General features: G+C 37.4%; 1 protein-coding gene across 2 annotated transcripts in view; it reads left to right on the top strand.

Moving 5' to 3' along the window:
- SPATA5 (spermatogenesis associated 5) overlaps nt 1-19897 on the top strand; it is a 330546-nt gene that overhangs the window by 265241 nt on the left and 45408 nt on the right. For both annotated transcript variants that reach the window (XM_043902355.1, XM_043902354.1), the window contains exon 15: nt 6868-7032. In XM_043902355.1, the coding sequence (XP_043758290.1) occupies nt 6868-7032 (165 nt within the window). The remainder of the gene's footprint in view (nt 1-6867; nt 7033-19897) is intronic.

The raw sequence follows: 19897 nt of genomic DNA on the forward strand, positions 1-19897 counted from the left end.
GGTGATGGTGGCCTCATAGAATGAGTTTGGAAGTTTACCTTCTTCTGCAATTTTCTGGAAGAGTTTGAGTAAGGTAGGTGTTAGCTCTTCTCTAAATTTTTGGTAGAATTCAGCTGTGAAGCCATCTGGTCCTGGGCTTTTGTTTGCTGGAAGATTTTTGATTACACTTTCGATTTCCTTGCCTGTGATGGGTCTGTTAAGATCTTCTATTTCTTCCTGGTTCAGTTTTGGAAAGTTATACTTTTCTAAGAATTTGTCCATTTCATCCAAGTTGTCCATTTTATTGGCATAGAGCTGCTGGTAGTAGTCTCTTATGATCCTTTGTATTTCAGTGTTGTCTGTTGTGATCTCTCCATTTTCATTTCTAATTTTGTTAATTTGGTTCTTCTCTCTTTGTTTCTTAATGAGTCTTGCTAATGGTTTGTCAATTTTGTTTATTTTTTCAAAAAACCAGCTTTTAGCTTTGTTGAGTTTTGCTATGGTCTCTTTAGTTTCTATTGCATTTATTTCTGCCTTAATTTTTAAGATTTCTTTCCTTCTGCTAACCCTGGGGTTCTTCATTTCTTCCTTCTCTAATTGCTTTAGGTGTAGAGTTAGGTTATTTATTTGGCTTTTTTCTTGTTTCTTGATGTAAGCCTGTAATGCTATGAACCTTCCCCTTAGCACTGCTTTTACAGTGTCCCATAGGTTTTGGGTTGTTGTGTTTTCATTTTCATTCATTTCTATACATATTTTGATTTCTTTTTTGATTTCTTCTATGATTTGTTGGTTATTCAGAAGCGTGTTATTTAGCCTCCAGGTGTTTGAATTTTTAACAATTTTTTTCCTGTAATTGAGATCTAATCTTACTGCACTGTGGTCAGAAAAGATGACTGGAATGATTTCAATTTTTTTGAATTTTCCAAGACTAGATTTATGGCCCAGGATGTGATCTATTCTGGAGAAGGTTCCGTGTGCACTTGAGAAAAAGGTGAAGTTGCTTGTTTTGGGGTGAAATGTCCTATAGATATCAATTAGGTATAGCTGGTCCATTGTGTCATTTAAAGTTTGTGTTTCCTTGTTAATTTTCTGTTTAGTTGATCTATCCATAGTTGTGAGTGGGGTATTAAAGTCTCCCACTATTATTGTGTTACCATTAATTTCCTCTTTCATACTCGTTAGTGTTTGCCGTACATATTGCGGTGCTCCTATGTTGGGTGCATATATATTTATAATTGTTATATCTTCTTCTTGGATTGATCCTTTGATCATTATGTAGTGTCCTTCTTTGTCTCTTTTCACAGCTTTTATTTGAAAGTCTATTTTATCTGATATGAGTATTGCGACTCCTGCTTTCTTTTGGTCTCCATTTGCATGAAATATTTTTTTCCAGCCCTTCACTTTTAGTCTGTATGTGTCTCTTGTTTTGAGGTGGGTCTCTTGTAGACAGCATATATGGGGGTCTTGTTTTTGTATCCATTCAGCCAATCTTTGTCTTTTGGTTGGGGCATTCAACCCATTTACATTTAAGGTAATTATTGATAGGTGTGGTCCCGTTGCCATTTACTTTGTTGTTTTGGGTTCACGTTTATACAACCTTTCTGCATTTCCTGTCTAGAGAAGATCCTTTAGCATTTGTTGAAGAGCTGGTTTGGTGGTGCTGAATTCTCTCAGCTTTTGCTTATCTGTAAAGCTTTTGAGTTCTCCTTCATATCTGAATGAGATCCTTGCTGGATACAGTAATCTAGGTTGTAGGTTATTCTCTTTCATTACTTTCAGGACGTCCTGCCATTCCCTTCTGGCCTGGAGGGTTTCTATTGATAGGTCAGCTGTTATCCTTATGGGAATCCCTTTGTGTGTTATTTGTTGTTTTTCCCTTGCTGCTTTTAATATTTGTTCTTTGTGTTTGATCTTTGTTAGTTTGATTAATATGTGTCTTGGGGTGTTTCGCCTTGGGTTTATCCTGTTTGGGACTCTCTGGGTTTCTTGGACTTGAGTGGCTATTTCCTTCCCCATTTTAGGGAAGTTTTCAGCTATTATCTCCTCGAGTATTTTCTCATGGCCTTTCTTTTTGTCTTCTTCTTCTGGAACTCCTATGATTCGAATGTTGGGGCGTTTCACAGTGTCCCAGAGGTCCCTGAGGTTGTCCTCATTTCTTTTGATCCTTTTTTCTTTTTTCCTCTCTGCTTCATTTATTTCCACCATTTTATCTTCTACCTCACTTATCCTATCTTCTGCCTCCGTTATTCTACTCTTGGTTCCCTCCAAAGTGTTTTTGATCTCATTCATTGCATTGTTCATTTTTAATTGACTCTTTTTTATTTCTTCTAGGTCTTTATTAAACAATTCTTGTATCTTTTCAATCTTTGTCTCCAGGCTATTTATCTGTAACTCCATTTTGTTTTCAAGATTTTGGATCATTTTTATTATCATTATTCTAAATTCTTTTTCAGGTAGATTCCCTATCTCCTCCTCTTTTGTTTGACTTGGTGGGCATTTTTCATGTTCCTTTACCTGTTGGGTATTTCTTTGCCTTTTCATCTTGTTTAGATTGCTGTGTCTGGAGTGGACTTTCTGTATTCTGGAGGTCTGTGGTTCCTTTTTATTGTGGAGGATTTACCCAGTGGGTGGGGTTAGACGATTGGCTTGTCAAGGTTTCCCGGTTAGGGAAGCTTGCGTCAGTGTACTGGTGCGTGGAACTTGATTTCTTCTTTTTGGAGAGCAATGGAGTGCCCAGTAATGAGTTTTGAGATGGGTCTATGTGTTAGGTGTCACCTTGGGCAGCCTGTATGTTGACATTCGGGGCTATGTTCCTGTGTTGCTGGAGAATCTGCGTGGTATGTCTTGCTCTAAAACTTACTGGCTCTTGGGTGGTGGTTGGTTTCAGTGTAGGTATGGAGGCTTTTGGACGGTCACTTATTGCTTAAAGTTCCATGTAGTCAGGAGTTTTCTGGTGTTCTCAGGTTTTGGGCTTAAGTTTCCTGCCTCTGGATTTCAGTTTTATTCTTCCTGTAGTCTCAGGACTTCTCCAACTATACAGCACTGATAATAAAACTTCTAGGTTAATGGCGAAAAGATTCTCCCCTGTTAGGGACACCCAGAGAGGTTCACAGAGTTACATGAACAGGAGAAAAGGGAGGAGGGAGATAGAGATGAGCAGGAGGAGAAAAAGGGGGACTCAAGAGGAGAGAGACAGATCTACGTAGCTGTCTGTTCCCAGAGTGTTCTCCGTATCTCAGACACCTACAAGGATTCACAGAATTGGATTGGGAAGAGAAGGGGAAAGGAGGAAATAGAGGTGTTCTGAGGTAGAAAACAGAGAGTCAAGATTGGGAGAGAATAATCTTCAGTTTAAAGATAGGGCTTCTCTTTTTTTTTTTTTTGGTAAGGTTATAGTGTAGTGAAAATGAAAATGAAGAGTAGTAGAGGAGTACTAGAGGACTTTAAAAGAAATAAGAGAAAAAGAAAAATAGAAAATAAAAGAGAAAACGGAAAGGAAAAAAAAGAAGAAAAAAGAAAAAAAAAGAAGAAAAAAAAACAAAAAAAAAAGAAAGTAAAAAAAAAAATTTTTTTTTCCCCTAATTAAAAAAATCGTAAAAATATATGTAAATGAAAGTTAAGGAGTAATGGGGGAGTAATAGGGAATTTTAAAGGAAAATAAAAGAGAAAAAATAAAAAAGAAAAAATATAAAAAGAAAAAAAAATTTTTTTTTTTCCTTACTTAGAAAAAAAAAAGTAAAAATATATCTAGGAGTTTCTCTGGAGCTGCTGCGGTCAGTGTGGGTTCGGCTCAGTTTCAGATAGCTCCTCGTTCCAGCTTACACTTCTCGATATCTACAGGGCCCTTCCCGTGAAGTCGGTGTTTTCTACAGGGATTTTAATCTGTTGCACCAGTCCCTTCTGAAGCGGTTCCCTTTGTTTATTTGGCTTCTGTTTGCTGGTCTCTTCAGAGCCTCATTTCCGCCCTGACACAGGCCGGCGGAGGTGGACTCTTACTCAGTTAGCTAGTTCCGTTGCGCTGCTGGGAGGGGCTGACGCTGCGGGGATGGGCTGGCGCTGTGGGGCGGGGCTGACGCTGCGGGGAGGGGCTGGCCCTGCGGGGGCGGGCTGGCGCTGCCGGGAGGGGCTGACGCTGCTTTCTTCGTTTGCGCTGCTCAGGCTCCCGGCTGTTCTATATGGAGCGTGCCCCGCGCTGCGCTAGGTTCCAGCCCTCGGGTGTTACACAAAAGCGCGGAAGGAAAAGCTGCGCCTGCTCTCTGTGCCTTCCCCGTCAGAGCGGTCCATGCAGCGAGGGGCTTGATGGGCGCACTATCCCCAGGTGTGGCGCACTCACTCCCTTCCGCGGACCCAGTCTCAGTTTCCGCTGACGCCAGTCGGGTGCGCGCGCCTTCCGCCCTCTGCGTCCCCAGCCCCAGTCCCCGCCCGCGCCGGTCGGGTGCCTGCGCCCTGTGTCTCGCCGCGACCTTCCCCTCCCCCCTGCCTCCTGCCTCCGGCGGGGCTGGGCGGTCCGCAGCCTGCGACCTCTTCTTGGGACTTTCTCCGTCCCTTTGTTCTGCGAACGGCCGGCAGTGTGTTCCGGCCGGTTAATTTTCTCTCTTTTGGTCTCCCACAGTTCAAGTTGGCACCTCACAGAAGCTCCCTCCGATTGTCCTCAGGGCACTCAGGCCCGGACCCTAGCCCAAGCAAGGCCGCCTAAGACTCCCTTCCTGGGACGGGTCTCCGTCCTTAGCTCTTTTGTCTCACTTTTTATCTTTTATATTTTGTCCTACCTCCTTTCGAAGACAATGGTCTGCTTTTCTGGGCGCCTGATGACCTCAGCTAGCGATCAGAAGTTGTTTTGTGAGGTTTGCTCTGCATTCAGTTATTCTTTTGATGAATTTGTAGGAGAGAAAGTGGTCTCCCCGTCCTACTCCTCCGCCATCTTGGCTCCTCCCCCCTCTGTAGTGTTTTATGTGTGGTCCCAGCTGCATGTTTAAGATTTTGTTTTTTGTTGTTATTGTTGTTTTAGGTTTTGTAATTAAAAGAGATTCATGTCTGAGTTCTTGTCTTCCATACTTTCTGTATTCCTATCACATCTTTTTTCTAGATACTTCATATTCATAAATACACAAAAAATACACTGTTTTGCATTATAAGTGAATATCTCTGATATATTCAAGGAGTACTGTTTCTCATTATGCCAGTAGCAAGAGTAATTTTTAGAATATCCGAGGAGTCTTCATGTTTGTGGTATTTCATTTCCGATCCACTTTGTTTCTTTCTGAAGATTCAGTTTTTCATCTCATGTCATTTCTTTTCAACCTTAAGAACTTCCTTTAGCATTTTCTGTAGTGTAGATCTACTGGTTTTCTTCCAGTGGAAAGGTCTACTGGTAGATATTCCTTTGTTTTCTGTTACATCTGAAAGTGACTTTATTTTTCCTTTGTTATTGAAGGGTACTTTCCCTGGGAATAGAATTCTGGGATGACATTTTCATTCTTTCAGCATTTTAAAGATGTTGTTCTACTGGTTTCCATATTGTTTTGATTGAGAGTCATTGATGATTCAAATCATTGTTCCCTGTGTTCACTCTGGCATCTTTAGTTTTCAGCAGTTTGACTGTAATATGCTTGTGTATGGTTTTCTTTGTAGTTACTTTGTTTGAAATTCATTGAGCTTCTTGATCGTGTCAATTCATGTTTGTTTACCAACTGGGAGGAATTTTCAGCTTTTTCTTCAAATATTTTTTTCTACGCCATCTTTTCTTGGATTTTTGTTATGTATATGTTAGACATTTTTGTCCCATAAAAATGATCTTTTCATGTAAATCTTATCATTTCACCTTCCTGCTTAAAACCTTCCAATGGCTTCTCATTGCAAATGGAATACAATCCACACTCTTCACCATGTTGTTTAAGGCCTTATATTCTGCCTGTGACTATCTCTCTAACCACATTTCCTACATCTTTTCACTTTATTCACGATTTCTACCACAGTGGGGTTTTTTATTTCTCTGGAACATACCAGTCATCTGTGCCTTTGCACTTGATGTTTCCTTTACCTTGAGGTCTCTTTCCCCAAATTTCTGTATGGGTGACTTCTAGGAGTATCTGCAAAATTTATTTCTTCAAAGAGGCTTTCTCTGACTGCCCCCACTAAAAGCTGCTGCATGCTGTCAACACACACTTTAGACCCTTATTTCTTTTAACAGCTTTATTAAGATATAATTCACAGACAATAAAATTCATTCACTTAAAATATACAATTCAAAGGTTATTACTATATTCACAGACATGAATAACTATCAACATAATTGGCTTTACACATACCTATCTTATTTATGCTATTTCCTAGAACCAAGAACAAAGTCTAGTATATAATAGCACATGCTCAATATTTTTTTTCTGAATAGATGGCTTCATTGTTTCTAAGATAATTCAGGCATTAGCCTTCAGTAAAATATTAGGGAAGTTTTTTGACTGCCATCAGTTCTTAGAAGTATTCTTTGATCTGAGCTGTTATTTTGAGACCTCTGAAATAGCTTAACCCATATTTTAAGAATTACTGCAGGAAGTTATCCAAAAACAAATCTTTTGATATGATGAATGCAAGTCATATACACATTTCCTTAAAAGAGAAGAATCATCTTTTACTGACCTGACAGTTAGTTGCAAGGGAGCAAAAAGCTGTTCAGAAATACTGCTTTTCAGTTTTCAAAAGTACTCTGACATTGTTTATTTGTTTGAGTCTTTGATGTAGATTCAAAACCACTGGTACTTGTTTTAGTTACTAATTTTGATAATAGTGAGTTATTCATAAGATTCTGGGCATCCTCTTTCCTTGTATACATTTCTTGAGGAATGTCATTTCTGAGCTTGGTTAATCTGTGTTGCCCCCTCTTCTTTATAGGCTTTGATGCGGCCTGGAAGAATTGATAGAATCATCTATGTGCCTTTACCAGATGCAGCAACAAGAAGGGAAATACTTAACCTGCAGTTTCACTCTATGCCAATCAATAACGAGGTTGATCTGAATGAACTCATTCTCCAAACAGATACGTATTCAGGAGCAGAGGTAAGATAATTACCCTCAAAATACTTTGGTGAGAGGAAAGCAGTGGTTTGGGGTCATTAGCAAAGAACATTGCTTGATGCCAGCTGTTTTAAATAACTCCATATTAAGAAATCTTAAAACAGGAAATACACTACATGACAGATAGTCTCTAAAATTAAATTACATTTTACCTGGCCTACAGTATTTCATTTGCTTTTACCTGGCTTTTCTTATATCTCAAAATGTAGTCTTCAGAGCATTAGCATAATATAGTGGAGAGATCACTGGACCAAAAGTAGAAGATTCTTCTTTTGGGGCTTCTTGATACAGCAGCTTCCAACCAGTTACACACTTTTCTGAACTTTGACTCCTTTACCTAGCAAATGGAAATAGTGTACAACTTTCCCTACTGTGTTCTCATAGAGATCATAAAAATGAGATTAAGATATCATGAACATACTCCGAAATACAGAAGGTGATTTTATTATCTTCTAAACTTTTGGAAAATTATCTCAATCGACAAAGATTCTGTGATAAAATCATAAAAGGGACAGCCAGCCTGCTCTTAATAGTAAAAATACAGTTTAAACAAGAACAGCAACACCTCTGTGAAAATATGAAAATTTTAGGTATGGCATATTAAGTAAGACATATTTTTCTCTCCTTAGCAGCTCTTTAATTAGGCTGTTTTTGTTTACAGAATAAAATTCCATTGAAATACTTGTGCAACTTTTCTACATGTGTTCAACACAGAAATGTCTTCTAAATACCACTGATATGGGTTTGTACTGGAAAATTAATACTCTCATAAATACGAAGTTGCAGATTCTTTTCATTCTGAATTATCCAGCAGACTGGGACTCCACTTTCTGTTTTGATTGCTGTTATTTTTATCTGTCTTCTATAAAAACCAAAGAAACTAATACTTAATAAACCATATGATAATCAGAGTCTTGTAGATAAATTTACATGTGGAATTGGATTTAGTATATCATGCAATCCTAGCTAATAGCAACAACCAAAAAAATATCTCAGATCTACTCATTGTTTCTGCAACTGTGAACTATGTATATTTGATTTTCCCTCCTTAAATGTTTAAATTCCACTGGGGTGGAAAATTCTTGTAGAAAGCTTGAGAAGCAGTTAAAATGCCTTTACGTTTAAAGTCCTGTCTAAAACAATAATCTTTATGAGCATCTCTTTGGCATGACCATCCATTAAGTTAAAATGAACATACAGTTACTGCTAGCTGACTGCTGTAGCATTTCTAGAATTTAGTTTTTGATGTGAGAGCAAAGTCTGGCATCCTGTATATGATATGTCAGTTTACAGGAAACAGCCAGGAGAAGAAACCATAAATCTTTCACTTGAGTGAAGTTGAAGAGCAGTTAGCAAAGTATAAATATGCCTTTCTCACTTTGAAGTAATTCATGATAGTAATGCAGAAGTGCAAAACAAAAATCAAAGCCAATGAGGTCCTGTCTGGCTGAGAAGTAAAAACTCATTTGGTGCCAGGAATTATTGTACCAGCTTGCTAATTCCTATGTAGTACATGCCTTATTCAGCCTGAAATATAAGCACATTCATTTCTGATTAATTTTTATATCAGCTTTTCTAAAAATAGTCGTAGAGAAAGTAGCAGACATTTCTGTCCCTCACTTTACATTTTTGTGTCCCATAATGCTTGGATGAGGGAAGGGTATTCCACTGTGGTCCTAATTATAATTAGTGTATGATTACATTTTTATAGACATTTATTCCAGACGTATATCTTTGTAGTTCTGTGTTTTCAATTTGGACAAGACAGATTAGTTACACAGTTTTTGTTCTGAGAGGAGGGTTTGGTCTCAATATTTAGGTAATTCACACAGGTGCCCTATTGTTTGAAAAGAAATAGTCTTTTTTAAAGTCTTAAAATTAATCAGTAGGAAATTTAAGATAGATTAAACTTAGCTTCACATAAAATATAAGGTCTCATCTTTTTTTCTTCTCTGTATCAGAATGAAAATGTCACGACAATGTTTGAAAGCCAAAATTAGTTTTGATGGGTTTTTAAATAGTAAAAACAAAGTCAAAGTTTGAACTTCAGTCATGTGACTCCTACAGACTCACTGCTTTATCACTGATGTAACTAATTTATTTCTTCCCCCAGCAAGGTCATATCCGCACAAAGCCTACTACATAGAATATACTTTACAAAGACTTAATAAACTGAAAAAATTATATTTAGGAAAAACAGACTTTCCCTTCTCATTTGTCATATAGGAAACTTCTTATAGCAATGCATCCTGCTATAGGCACAACCTCTTTTTCGGGGTTGAGTGTCTCTGTGGCCACTTTTGGTATAAAAATGAAACTGCTAACTCAGTTAATTGTCTTCTCAGTAAAGTAGTATATTCAATATTCAATATATTCAGTATTATATAAAATTAATTTTATTTCACTGTACAGTATCAGCTATTTAACAAAAATTTGTCCGGGTGAGCCAGAAATGAGGAAATTACTGGCACTCTGTTTTTTTGGAAACAGAAAATGTTTACTTTAACTGTGGTGAGTATTTTATTTATCTTTTTAATTAAAAAGTGGTAGAGGATGATTGGGATGGAGATGATATTGGCACTTATTAAGCAACTGGGATGAGAGGAGTTACTTTTTCAAAATCTTTTTTTTGTCACCTGGTGCTTTTGTTTCATGAAAGCTTACAGACACCCAGAGTTTAAAATAGCTCCTTATACTGAGTTACTTCATTTTCCCTCCTTGGAAAGGGTCTACAAGGAATTAGAATTTTTTTTTTTTAATCCTAAGGAGAGTCCCAAGGAGAAGTTTGTCTCCTGTTGAAAGGAGAAGGTGGTCCCTAGGGAGTATCTTCTGCAGAGAGGCTGAAGCAGGCAGCATCCATCAGCCACCCCTGCAGCCCGCTGTTCCCCCGTGGCCAGAGCCTCATTGTCTTTGGTTTCTTGGCTGTAGCTTCCACTTAATGGAAAAACATGTTGCCATTTAAAAGCAGATGGGAATTCAGCTCAGGAGGAAATAAGAAGTCTTTTTTGGTTATGGCTATTGTTTTCTTTTGCTTTGATTTTTGTTTTTTAAGTTATTTGTAGCAGATTCCACTTCATGTATTTCTGCTATGTCAAATTATCCTAGTTCCTTTTGGAAAACTTTTACCACTGGCAGGAAATCAGCAATCATAAATATACGCATATGAAGCCATAACTGGGCCCATTACCCGTGTGCCATATGCTTGAAGACAGAGGTGATGAATAAGATATGTAATTTCCTCAGTATAAGAATTTGCTGAAACAGGCTGACAATTAATGTCGGTAAAATTTAGATTAACTATTTGCATTTGGCTGTTATCCTCCTTTTAGTGATTATCTCGTTAAATTGACAAAACATCTAAGAGCCAGGTATCAGCTATACATTTATGAGTAATATAGGCAATCATAGCATTTATTTCACATATCAAGATTTAAAAATTCAGCTTTCAAGAGAGGCCATTAAATAGGAGAAAAAACAATTTTAATGATACAGTTGAGTAGACTTTTAATAGAATTATAGCTCATTTCTTTCAGAGTTGCTTCAGACAAGTTATTTAATATTTAACTTCTTTGAATCTTAGTTTCCTCATCTGTGAAATACCTGCATGACAAACTGTTTTGAGGGTTGAGTGAGATAATAACTGTAAAAGCAACAAGGCCTGACACATAATGAGTGCTTCATAAATGTTATTTCCCTTCACTTTATCCTCCTTATATCAGTTCAGTGTTTATATTTACCACTGCAGTATTGAATGATGCTGCCATAAGACAGTTTTGCATGTTCTCAATAACCAGATAATTTATCTGAAAGCTGTTAATAAATAATAATTGAGTTTGCCTCTTACACTTTTCTTCAATTGTAGAAATCTACTTAATATAGTGGCCCTTTTTAGAGTCATCTTATGAATCTAGCTCTAGCAATTTGTTAGAGTTAAATACATTTCACATTAATTTTTCAAAAAGCTTTAACTTCATGTAAATTTATTCTTCTTATCTTTGTTTTACTAAAGTGATGTGTCTTGCTCTGAATTCCATTTTGTAGTCTAAGTCTGGGCCCTTCTGGGTCTAATAAAAGCTCAAAATCTTCATGTCAGCTTGACATTAAAAAAATCACCTTCCAGTGTGCCTCATTAATTCAAAAAGGGTTCTATTCACTGTGCTTGAGCTATTATAGGTAATAAAGTTGTTGTTCAATCACTCAGTCATGTTCAACTCTTTGTAACCCCATGGACTGCAGCACACTAGGCTTCCCTGTCCATCACCAACTCCTGGAGCCTCCTCAAATTCATGTCTATCATATCGGTAATGGCATCCAACCATCTCAACTTCTGTTGTTCCCTTCTCCCCCTGCCCACTTTTCTGTCTTGCTGACTATTATTCTTTTAACGTACTTTCTCTTTTCTCCTACCCAGTGAAAACGGAAGGAGCAATTCTAATCATGTAGGATATCTGCACTTTTCCTCCATGAATCCTCTTGTGACTATTTTCCCTAATCTAAAAATCAAGATCAATGTACTGGAACCTGGCATAGATTGACTCTTTATATGACCAGCCTAGCAACACATCTGAGATAGGACTCAAGATCCTCAGGCAGGACAGGACACGTTTTGGCTCCCTGTGCAGTGCTGGTGGAGAGCAATTAGCAGCAGTGTTCACATCCCTGAGTGCAGCAGGCACCACGGGACTTCGCAGCCTCCTGTAGGTACACCCGCAGTCTGCTTGTCCTGCCTAATCAGAAACTGCCCTGTGAAATCGTGCTGTTGTGACTAGTTAGTCTGCTGCTCTTATTTGAGATCTTTGTCCCTCCACTCCTTATTGTGCGTTTACCCTAAAATTCTATATCCATACCCCAGAGTTTCAAAGTACTCTTTGCTCATACAGCCTACTGAAGTCACTGCTTTGTAATAAAACCATTGTGACAAACCCACCCAAAAATGGCTTCTCCTTTTGAATGCTTTTACTCTGATTTCTGTTTCATTTGTTTGGCTTTTAGGATATTTTCCCTTCTGGTTATTTTAATAAGGGCAGCTGCCTCATGTCCCGCCAAACAAACTGTAAGATTCTCTGTGGCAGAAACCAGGTTCTGTACTTCTTGGACTCCCAGCATAGCAACCACTGTGTCCACTGCATCAGTGAACTATATGGTGGGTGGATGATTTGTGTGTTGATTCTAAGTAATCCTAATGAACAAAAATACCAGTTTTAACATTCACTAAAGTGACACTTAGAGTTTTAAACTTTTTTTGATATTGATATATCTGAAGTCCCACAGCAAATAAATGTGACAGACTCAGAACCAGAAATCAGATCCTTGAACTCGTCCTGAAAGGCTCTTCCAGCCTCTTGAGTCAACAGAAGGATCTTTGAAAATGTTCCATAGTCCCTTTGACATCTCTGATCTTTGATAAAGGTTTGCCTGCTCTTGTGGACAGTAGGTATGAAACATCTTGAGACTTTTTTTATACGTACTTTTTTTTTTTACAGTTATTGTCTTTAGCTGCCTGGATGTCATCGTCACAAAAATTATAAGCTACTTGAAGTTAGGAACTATGTTTTTCTTTATTTACTTACAGTATTTTCCCAGGTATTGTGAATAAGATCTTCAGTTTAGAGGGAAAGACAAATAAACAACTAAGTTCTATATAATGTGTTTGTGTGTGTGCTGAGTTGTGTCTGACTCTTTTTGACTCCATGGACTGTAACCCACCAGACTCCTCTGTCCACGGGATTTTCCAGACAAGAACACTGGAGTAGGTTGATGTTTGCTTCTCCAATATAGTGTGTTTATGTGACATGATATAGTGATGTGCAGAATACTGTGGGAGAAAGAAGAATATGTAACTCTGCACTAAGTAGGCTTGAAGGAGGGGATAGCTGATCTGAGTCTTAATAGGTGAATAGCAGTCCCCAAGCATAGGAGGGCTGGAAAGGGGAGCGTCCCTGGCATACAGAAAGGTAGAAATGTGTAAAAGAACATAGTGTGTTCTACATTCAGTTAAAGGTTGAAATATGAGTAGAAAAAGAGTCTGAGAGTAGAAATGGTAGGTAATAAACCAGGGAAGATGAGTCAGACAAGTGTGAAGGACCTTGGACATCACATTAGGTAGCCAAAGTATTGGAGTTTCAGCATCAGTTCTTCCAGTGAATATTCAAGGGTTGATTTCCTTTAAGATTGACTGCTTTGATCTCCTTGTTGTCCAAGGAATTCTCAGGAGTCTTCTCCAGCACCGCAATTCAAAAGCATCGATTCTTAGATGCTCTGCCTTCTTTATGGTCCAGCTCTCACATCCGTAGATGACTACTGGGAAAACCATAGCTTTGACTATGGACCTTTGTAGGCAAAGTAATGTCTCTGCTTTTCAATACGCTGTATAGGTTTGTCATTGCTTTTCTTCCAAGAAGCAAGCGTCTTTTAGTTTCATGGCAGCAGTCACCATCCACAGTGATTTTGGAGCCCAAGAAAAGAAAGTCTGTCACTGTTTCCATTGTTTCCCCATCTATTTGCCATGAAGTGATGGGACTGGATGCCATGATCTTAATTTTTTAATGAGCTTTAAGCTGACTTTTTCACTCTTCTCTTTCACCCTCATCAAGAAGCTCTTTAGTTCCTCTTCGCTTTCTGCCATAAGGGTGGTTTCATCTGCATATCTGAGGTTGTTGATATTTCTCCCAGCAATCTTGATTCCACCTTGTAACTCATCCAGCCTGGCATTTTGCGATGTGCTCTGCGTATAAGGTAAATAAATAGGGTGACAATAAACAGCCTTGTCGTGCTCCTTTCTTAAGTTTGAACCAATCAATAGCTACCCTGTTTAAATGAATCGCGATAAAATCTTCCAGTGCAAGAACTGGATATCCTGAAAGCATGTATTAGGCTATGACTTTAAAGCCAGTCCTCTACCCCTCTCTCTTACTGTTTGGTAAAAACCAAGACCTAGACTTCAGTCCTGTCTTGACCACTTACTATAGTATTAATTTGGCCAAATCAGTTATCATCTCTAGAACTCATTTCTCGTATTTTAATAAAAGAGTAGAGATGTGGTCTTCATGATCCTTCCTAGTGCCTATACATGTCATAGCTTAGAGTAGTCCTATTCCTTAGGGATTGGACCTCCAAGGACATATAACACAGTTATGTTTTCCTCACAATACTCCTGGAAGCCTGAAATCTTGGGATTGTGGTCACTGTCTCTGAATACTTGCTTCTATGGCCTAGAGACCCTAACCATGGCACAAGAGGAATAGGAACCTTGGAAGACTCTGACAGCTCTTAGAATTCAGATTTTAATAAAAATTCTCCTGGGAACCCTGGAAGTCCAGTGGTGAAGACTCCATGCTTTCACTGCCAAGGGCCCTGGTTCAGTCTGTGGTCTGAGAAGGAAGATTCCACAAGCTGTGTGGTGTGCCCCTCCCTCCCCCCAAAAAAATCTCCTTAGCAAACTTGAACAATTTTCCACTGAATGGAAATGAAAGTTTTAATTGCTCTGAGATTCCCATGCCCAGTGATTTTTTTTCCTTGATACCTTTGGTTTCCCTGCTTTTGATCTTTCTTAAGAACAGCTTTTCAAGTTCAGTATCTATGATTCTGGAGGCATTAGAATAAAAAGTCTTATAAAATGAAAACATACATCAGCCTGCTTTTTCCCTAAACTCTTTGTTAGGAAAGTAAGTAAAAGCTATAAAGTTATAATGTTCATTTTAACCTACAGTTTTAAAAATGTACAGTGTATGGCAATGTAGCATTTTCTATATTTCCAAACATGAACTTAAATTGGCAATAAAAAGGAACCTTAATTCGGCTTACCTGAAGGCTGTTTTAGATAGGATGTTTACACCAAAGCAAACCATCCTCCAGAACACCCTGTGCTGCCGTACCTGTATTACTGACTCCTTGCCAGTTGTTTAAAACTGCTGTCAGATTACAAGAAGCATTAGTCAGAAAGGAAATGAATGTTGAATGAGAGGCTGGCTGGCAACAGACTTAATAGAGCATTTTATTACTGAAAGCATAAAGTACTGAAGCCCATTTATAAAAAGAAGTGTTGTTATCAAGGCAACAAGTTCATCAAGACCTACCTGATAATCTAGTCCTCAAGCCTGGTATCCAGGCTGAGTACATATCTATGAAGACTCACTCAGGCCAGTAGTAATGGCGTTTTAACAGTCTGCGTTCTTTCTCCTCTTCCAGATTTTCAGTCTCTCTATTGATCCATGCTGGTCCCCCCAGAATTTTTGTATAAACATTGAATCTGTGCTGCTTCATCTTCGAAAGAGTGATAAATTTGGGGGATTTTACCAACTTGGAAGGAGCTCATGATTTTTTTTTTTTAAATATGTAGAGCATGCTTTAATTCTGTGGTATAGATTCTGGTAGGGTTGGACAGTTTTGATTATTTGAGGTGAAGTAGGCTAATTTCTAATATTAATTTAATTGATCTATATATGAAAAGTATGCCACCAATGTAAGTGAAGACTTTTTCTTCTTTTAAGAACAATTTGGGGACTTCCCTGGTGGTCCAGTGGCTAAGAACTCCACACTCCCAAAGCAGGGGGCCCAGGTTCAATTCCTGGTCAGGGAACTAGATCCCACATGCCAGAACTGAGTGTTCACATTCCTCAACTGAAAGAACTCACCTGATGCAATGAAGACCTGGTGCAGCCAAATAAACAAACAAACAAAAATTTTTTTAAAAAAGAACAATTTGTACTGTGTGAAACTGCATTATAGTTAGCAGATGGGTTATGGAATAAGAAAGATCTAAATCCAGATGCCAGGTCTGACTGTTTCCTAGCTTGTGACCAGTTTCCTGATATGTAAATAATGAGAGAGATCTGTTGTCCAGAGTAGATGAAATGATTCATACAGTAAGTACATAAGTGTATTTATCCTCATACATATAGCAGGTGCTCAATAAGTCATTTTTGTTGTATATTTTTATAAATCAGCAAAATCAATTTCATTGCTCTCTAATATAAAGAACTTAATTTGTTTAATATTTGTTTAATATTTCCATATTTTACTGCCTTAGATTTTGTGAGTACTCATGAGTGTTTTATGTATATGTCATGTTTTTAGTTATAATGGTATGTTCTTTAAATTTAAATTGTAATTCATAGTTACATGCAGAATTTATTTTGGCTGATTGAGATTTATAAACATCTGAAATCCCTATTTTTATTTGTTCCTTTTTTAAACATGTGTACTTTTTTTTTTTACTTTCAAGTGCGTAAACCTCATGTTTCCTTACAAACTGTCTACCTAATATCCCTATTTCAGTATATTAAAGTAATGCTTGATTCCTTGGGTACAATGTAATTTTTTAATATGTTTTATTAATTGAAAAGAAAAAAATGGTACACCTAGCATTTCTACTAGAATGATTGTTTAGGAAATACATATACCGAGTTACTATGCCTTTTCAGTTTTAGCTTAGAGTTGAACCTAAGTGTTTAGGTAAGGCTCAGAAATCTAACGTGAAGAACAAAAATACTTCCTGTTTGTCATCTGGTGTTAGATGATGACATAGAGATGTTCTTATTCTTCATCCTTAAGTGACAGTGATTCTGAGTTCTCAAAGGTGTCATTCTATTAAAATATTACCAAAACTGTAAAATAGTTTAGAGTTATAATACAGTCATTGAATTGTTCTTAAATATAACCTCTCCTGTGTTTTAGAAATTTAAAAACTGAATCTAACCTTGCCTTAGGCTTGAAAGAAAAGTACAAAGAATTAAGATTTGCATCTCTCTTTTGTCTGTTTTTAACCTCCAAATACTATTTCTAGTGGTCTTTAATAACAGCTAGCTCTCTTTTTGCTTAAAATCTGGAAAATGGGTTTTGCTTTTATATTTGTGGGAAAGTTTCCCTGTTCATTTAGAAGGAAAAATTAAGATACAATACGCATACCAATTTTATCATTGCAGAAGTTCCAAGTCATAAATTAGTCATTTTCTCTTTTTCTTCAGAATTACCCAAAAAGATGGAAAATCACTTAAATTGTTCTTGGCATTTGGAAAAGACCTTCCGTCGGTGATAGAGAAAGTAGTCCCTTGGCATATCTTTATTCACTTCAAAAGAACCCTTAAAGAATGGTTTTATATTTAAACGTAAGAATTGTATTTGTTTGCCTAGTATTAACTGCTTGCCAGAATTCTTAAAAATGCAAAAGGTCAAACACTCTGAACAATAGTAGTCCCAGCATTTCTTTTTTCTTTTCTTCTCTGTATCATAAATCTGGGTCAGAACTGGAGATTTGGGGGAGATGAATCCAGAAGTGTCAATTCAAAATGAACTTTCTTATTATACAATTGAATTGGTCATAATGGGCATAAAGTATGTATACATACACAAGTTCATGGACACTGGGCTACCATTTCATCCATGGCTTCTTTCGAGCTTAATAAAAGACATTTATGCTATAAAATTAATATTGTGCTCCTGCTGTAAACAGCACACCAATATTTTTTGCCATGTCTAGCTTCCTTATTTTTGAACCTTTAGGCATAGTTTCATGAGTAAAGTATATCCTTGGTGCTTTTAAATTACATATTTAAAAAGATTTATTTATAAAATTTTAGAACATTTATTTTGTAAAGCAAGTTACATTAATATTTTCATTCACTTCACACTTATATCTAAAACTAGAAATCAGTCATTGAGTTTTAGGAATATAATAAAATAACTCAAATAAGTATAAGACTTGGTCCATATTATACAACATAATAAATTATGTAAAAATTGAAACACATCAAAGTTCTGCTGTAACATGATCTAGCTTATTATAAAATCCAGTTGAATGTGGGCATGACTTGGATCCTACTCCAAGTGGTTTATTTTCAATTACTACCCTAAAACCTCATCATAATAATTTTTATAATAATATCTTATAGCATAAAGTAGTATATAAAGCTGTGTTCTGTATTGTTTTGAACTTTTGTTTTTGCTCCTCCAGTAGTGATAGAGCCTTAGGACCTCCTGAATTCTTTTTTGATAACCAATACTTTAGATGATCAAGATGTGATTAATTTTGAAAGTCATATAATAGGCAAAATATAAAATATTAAAGAGTATTTCTCCCATTTTATGTGCTTCACAGAGAGAACCACAGGCTGATAAGAGAGAGGCAGAGATCTTAGTGCCTCCTAAGTTTGAAGTTTTCTTTTCTCTTTTCCATGATTGTAATTGCTTATACTTTTTTAAAGAGTGGTTTTGAACCAAAATCTGTCCCTGAAAAATTCATGTGTTGAAGCTCTAACCCCCAATGCAATAATATTTGGGGATAAAGCATGTAAGGAAAGGAGGGAACTAGGATTAAATAAAGTGATGGTTAGGGTCTAATAAAGCCTCCTGGATGTACAGAGGAAAGGTCATACATGACCTAGGATACTATGATACTTTTGGATGTCTGTAAGATAGGAAGGGAGCCGTCACCAAAAATTGACCCTGATGACACTCAATCGTAGCTTTCCAGCTGTGAGAAAATAAATTTCTAGCACTTCGGCCATCTAGTCTGTGGTATTTTCTATGGCAGCCCAAGCAGACTAACAGAGTCCATTACACCTCAAATTATTAAAGAACAGGTCATGTTATATTTTTTATTTCTTTTTTTCTGACTAATAAAGATGATTTCTGTTAGTTAATAGTCATTGATTTTATCCTGAATTATCTTTGAGAATCGGGTTGGTATAGGCAGTTCCTAGTTTATACAAAGTTTACTCTGAGTTGCCTCTTGAGGATTCAAAGTAACATTTATTTCTCAAAGCAATGCTTCCACTGGTGAATAGTTTCCAAGCTAGTTCCCTGAAATGTAGTACATCACGGTATAGGTAACCTAACAGAAGTGGGTATAAATTTTAGTTCCTGGAAAAAGAAGGACATAAACTATTACAGCCAACCAAAGGAATGAGGGAGATTTTTTTTTAACTTGGCACAAAGCCAGTCCTATGCAAGATTAGATTAGAGAACCGTTTGTCTTCACTTTTCTCTTTGTATAACTTTTCACCCTTCATCTTCCAAGTTCCTTACCCCATCCCTAGCATCCTCCAGGCCTACTTTTCTGAGTCCTTTTTTTGACGATCTCAATCAGTTGTCTGGTTGAAAAGCAATCTATTAAGTCAGTTCACTACGTAATTTAAATAATCTCAGAGGTATCTGCATTTTTAAAAATTTTACTCTCTCAAATGAATCTCTTAATTGGTACATTTGGGGGTTATATTTTTAAAAATAAATAGAAAAGAACTTAAAAGTATTCCAGTATGTTCCCTATAGCTTTTCTTGCTCTTTAGCAGTTTCATTTCAGTTCATTCGCTCAGTTGTGTCTGACTCTTTGCGACCCCATAGCCTGCAGCACGCCAGGTCTCCCTGTCCATCACCAACTCCTGGAGCTCACTCAAACTCGTGTCCATTTAGCCAGTGATGCCATCCAACCATCTCATCCTCTGTCATCCCCTTCTCCTCCTGCCTTCAATCTTTCCCAGCATCAGGGTCTTTTCCAGTGAGCCAGTTCTGTGCATCAGGTGGCCAAAGTATTGGAGTTTCAGCTTCAGCATCAGTCCTTCCAGTGAATATTCAGGACTAGTTTCCTTTAGGATGGACGGGTTGGATCTCCTTGCAGTCCAAGGGACTCTCAAGAATCTTCTCCAACACCACAGTTCAAAAGCATCAATTCTTTCATGCTCAGCTTTCTTTACAGTCCAACTCTCACATCCATACATGATCACTGGGAAAACCATAGCCTTGACTAGATGGACCTTTGTTGGCAAAGTAATGTCTCTGCTTTTTAATATGCTATCTAGGTTGGTCATAACTTTCCTTCCAAGCAGTAAGCGTCTTTTAATTTCATGGCTGC

This window comes from Cervus elaphus, chromosome 5, assembly GCF_910594005.1.
Source record: "Cervus elaphus chromosome 5, mCerEla1.1, whole genome shotgun sequence".
In the NCBI taxonomy this organism is placed as follows: Eukaryota; Metazoa; Chordata; class Mammalia; order Artiodactyla; family Cervidae; genus Cervus; species Cervus elaphus.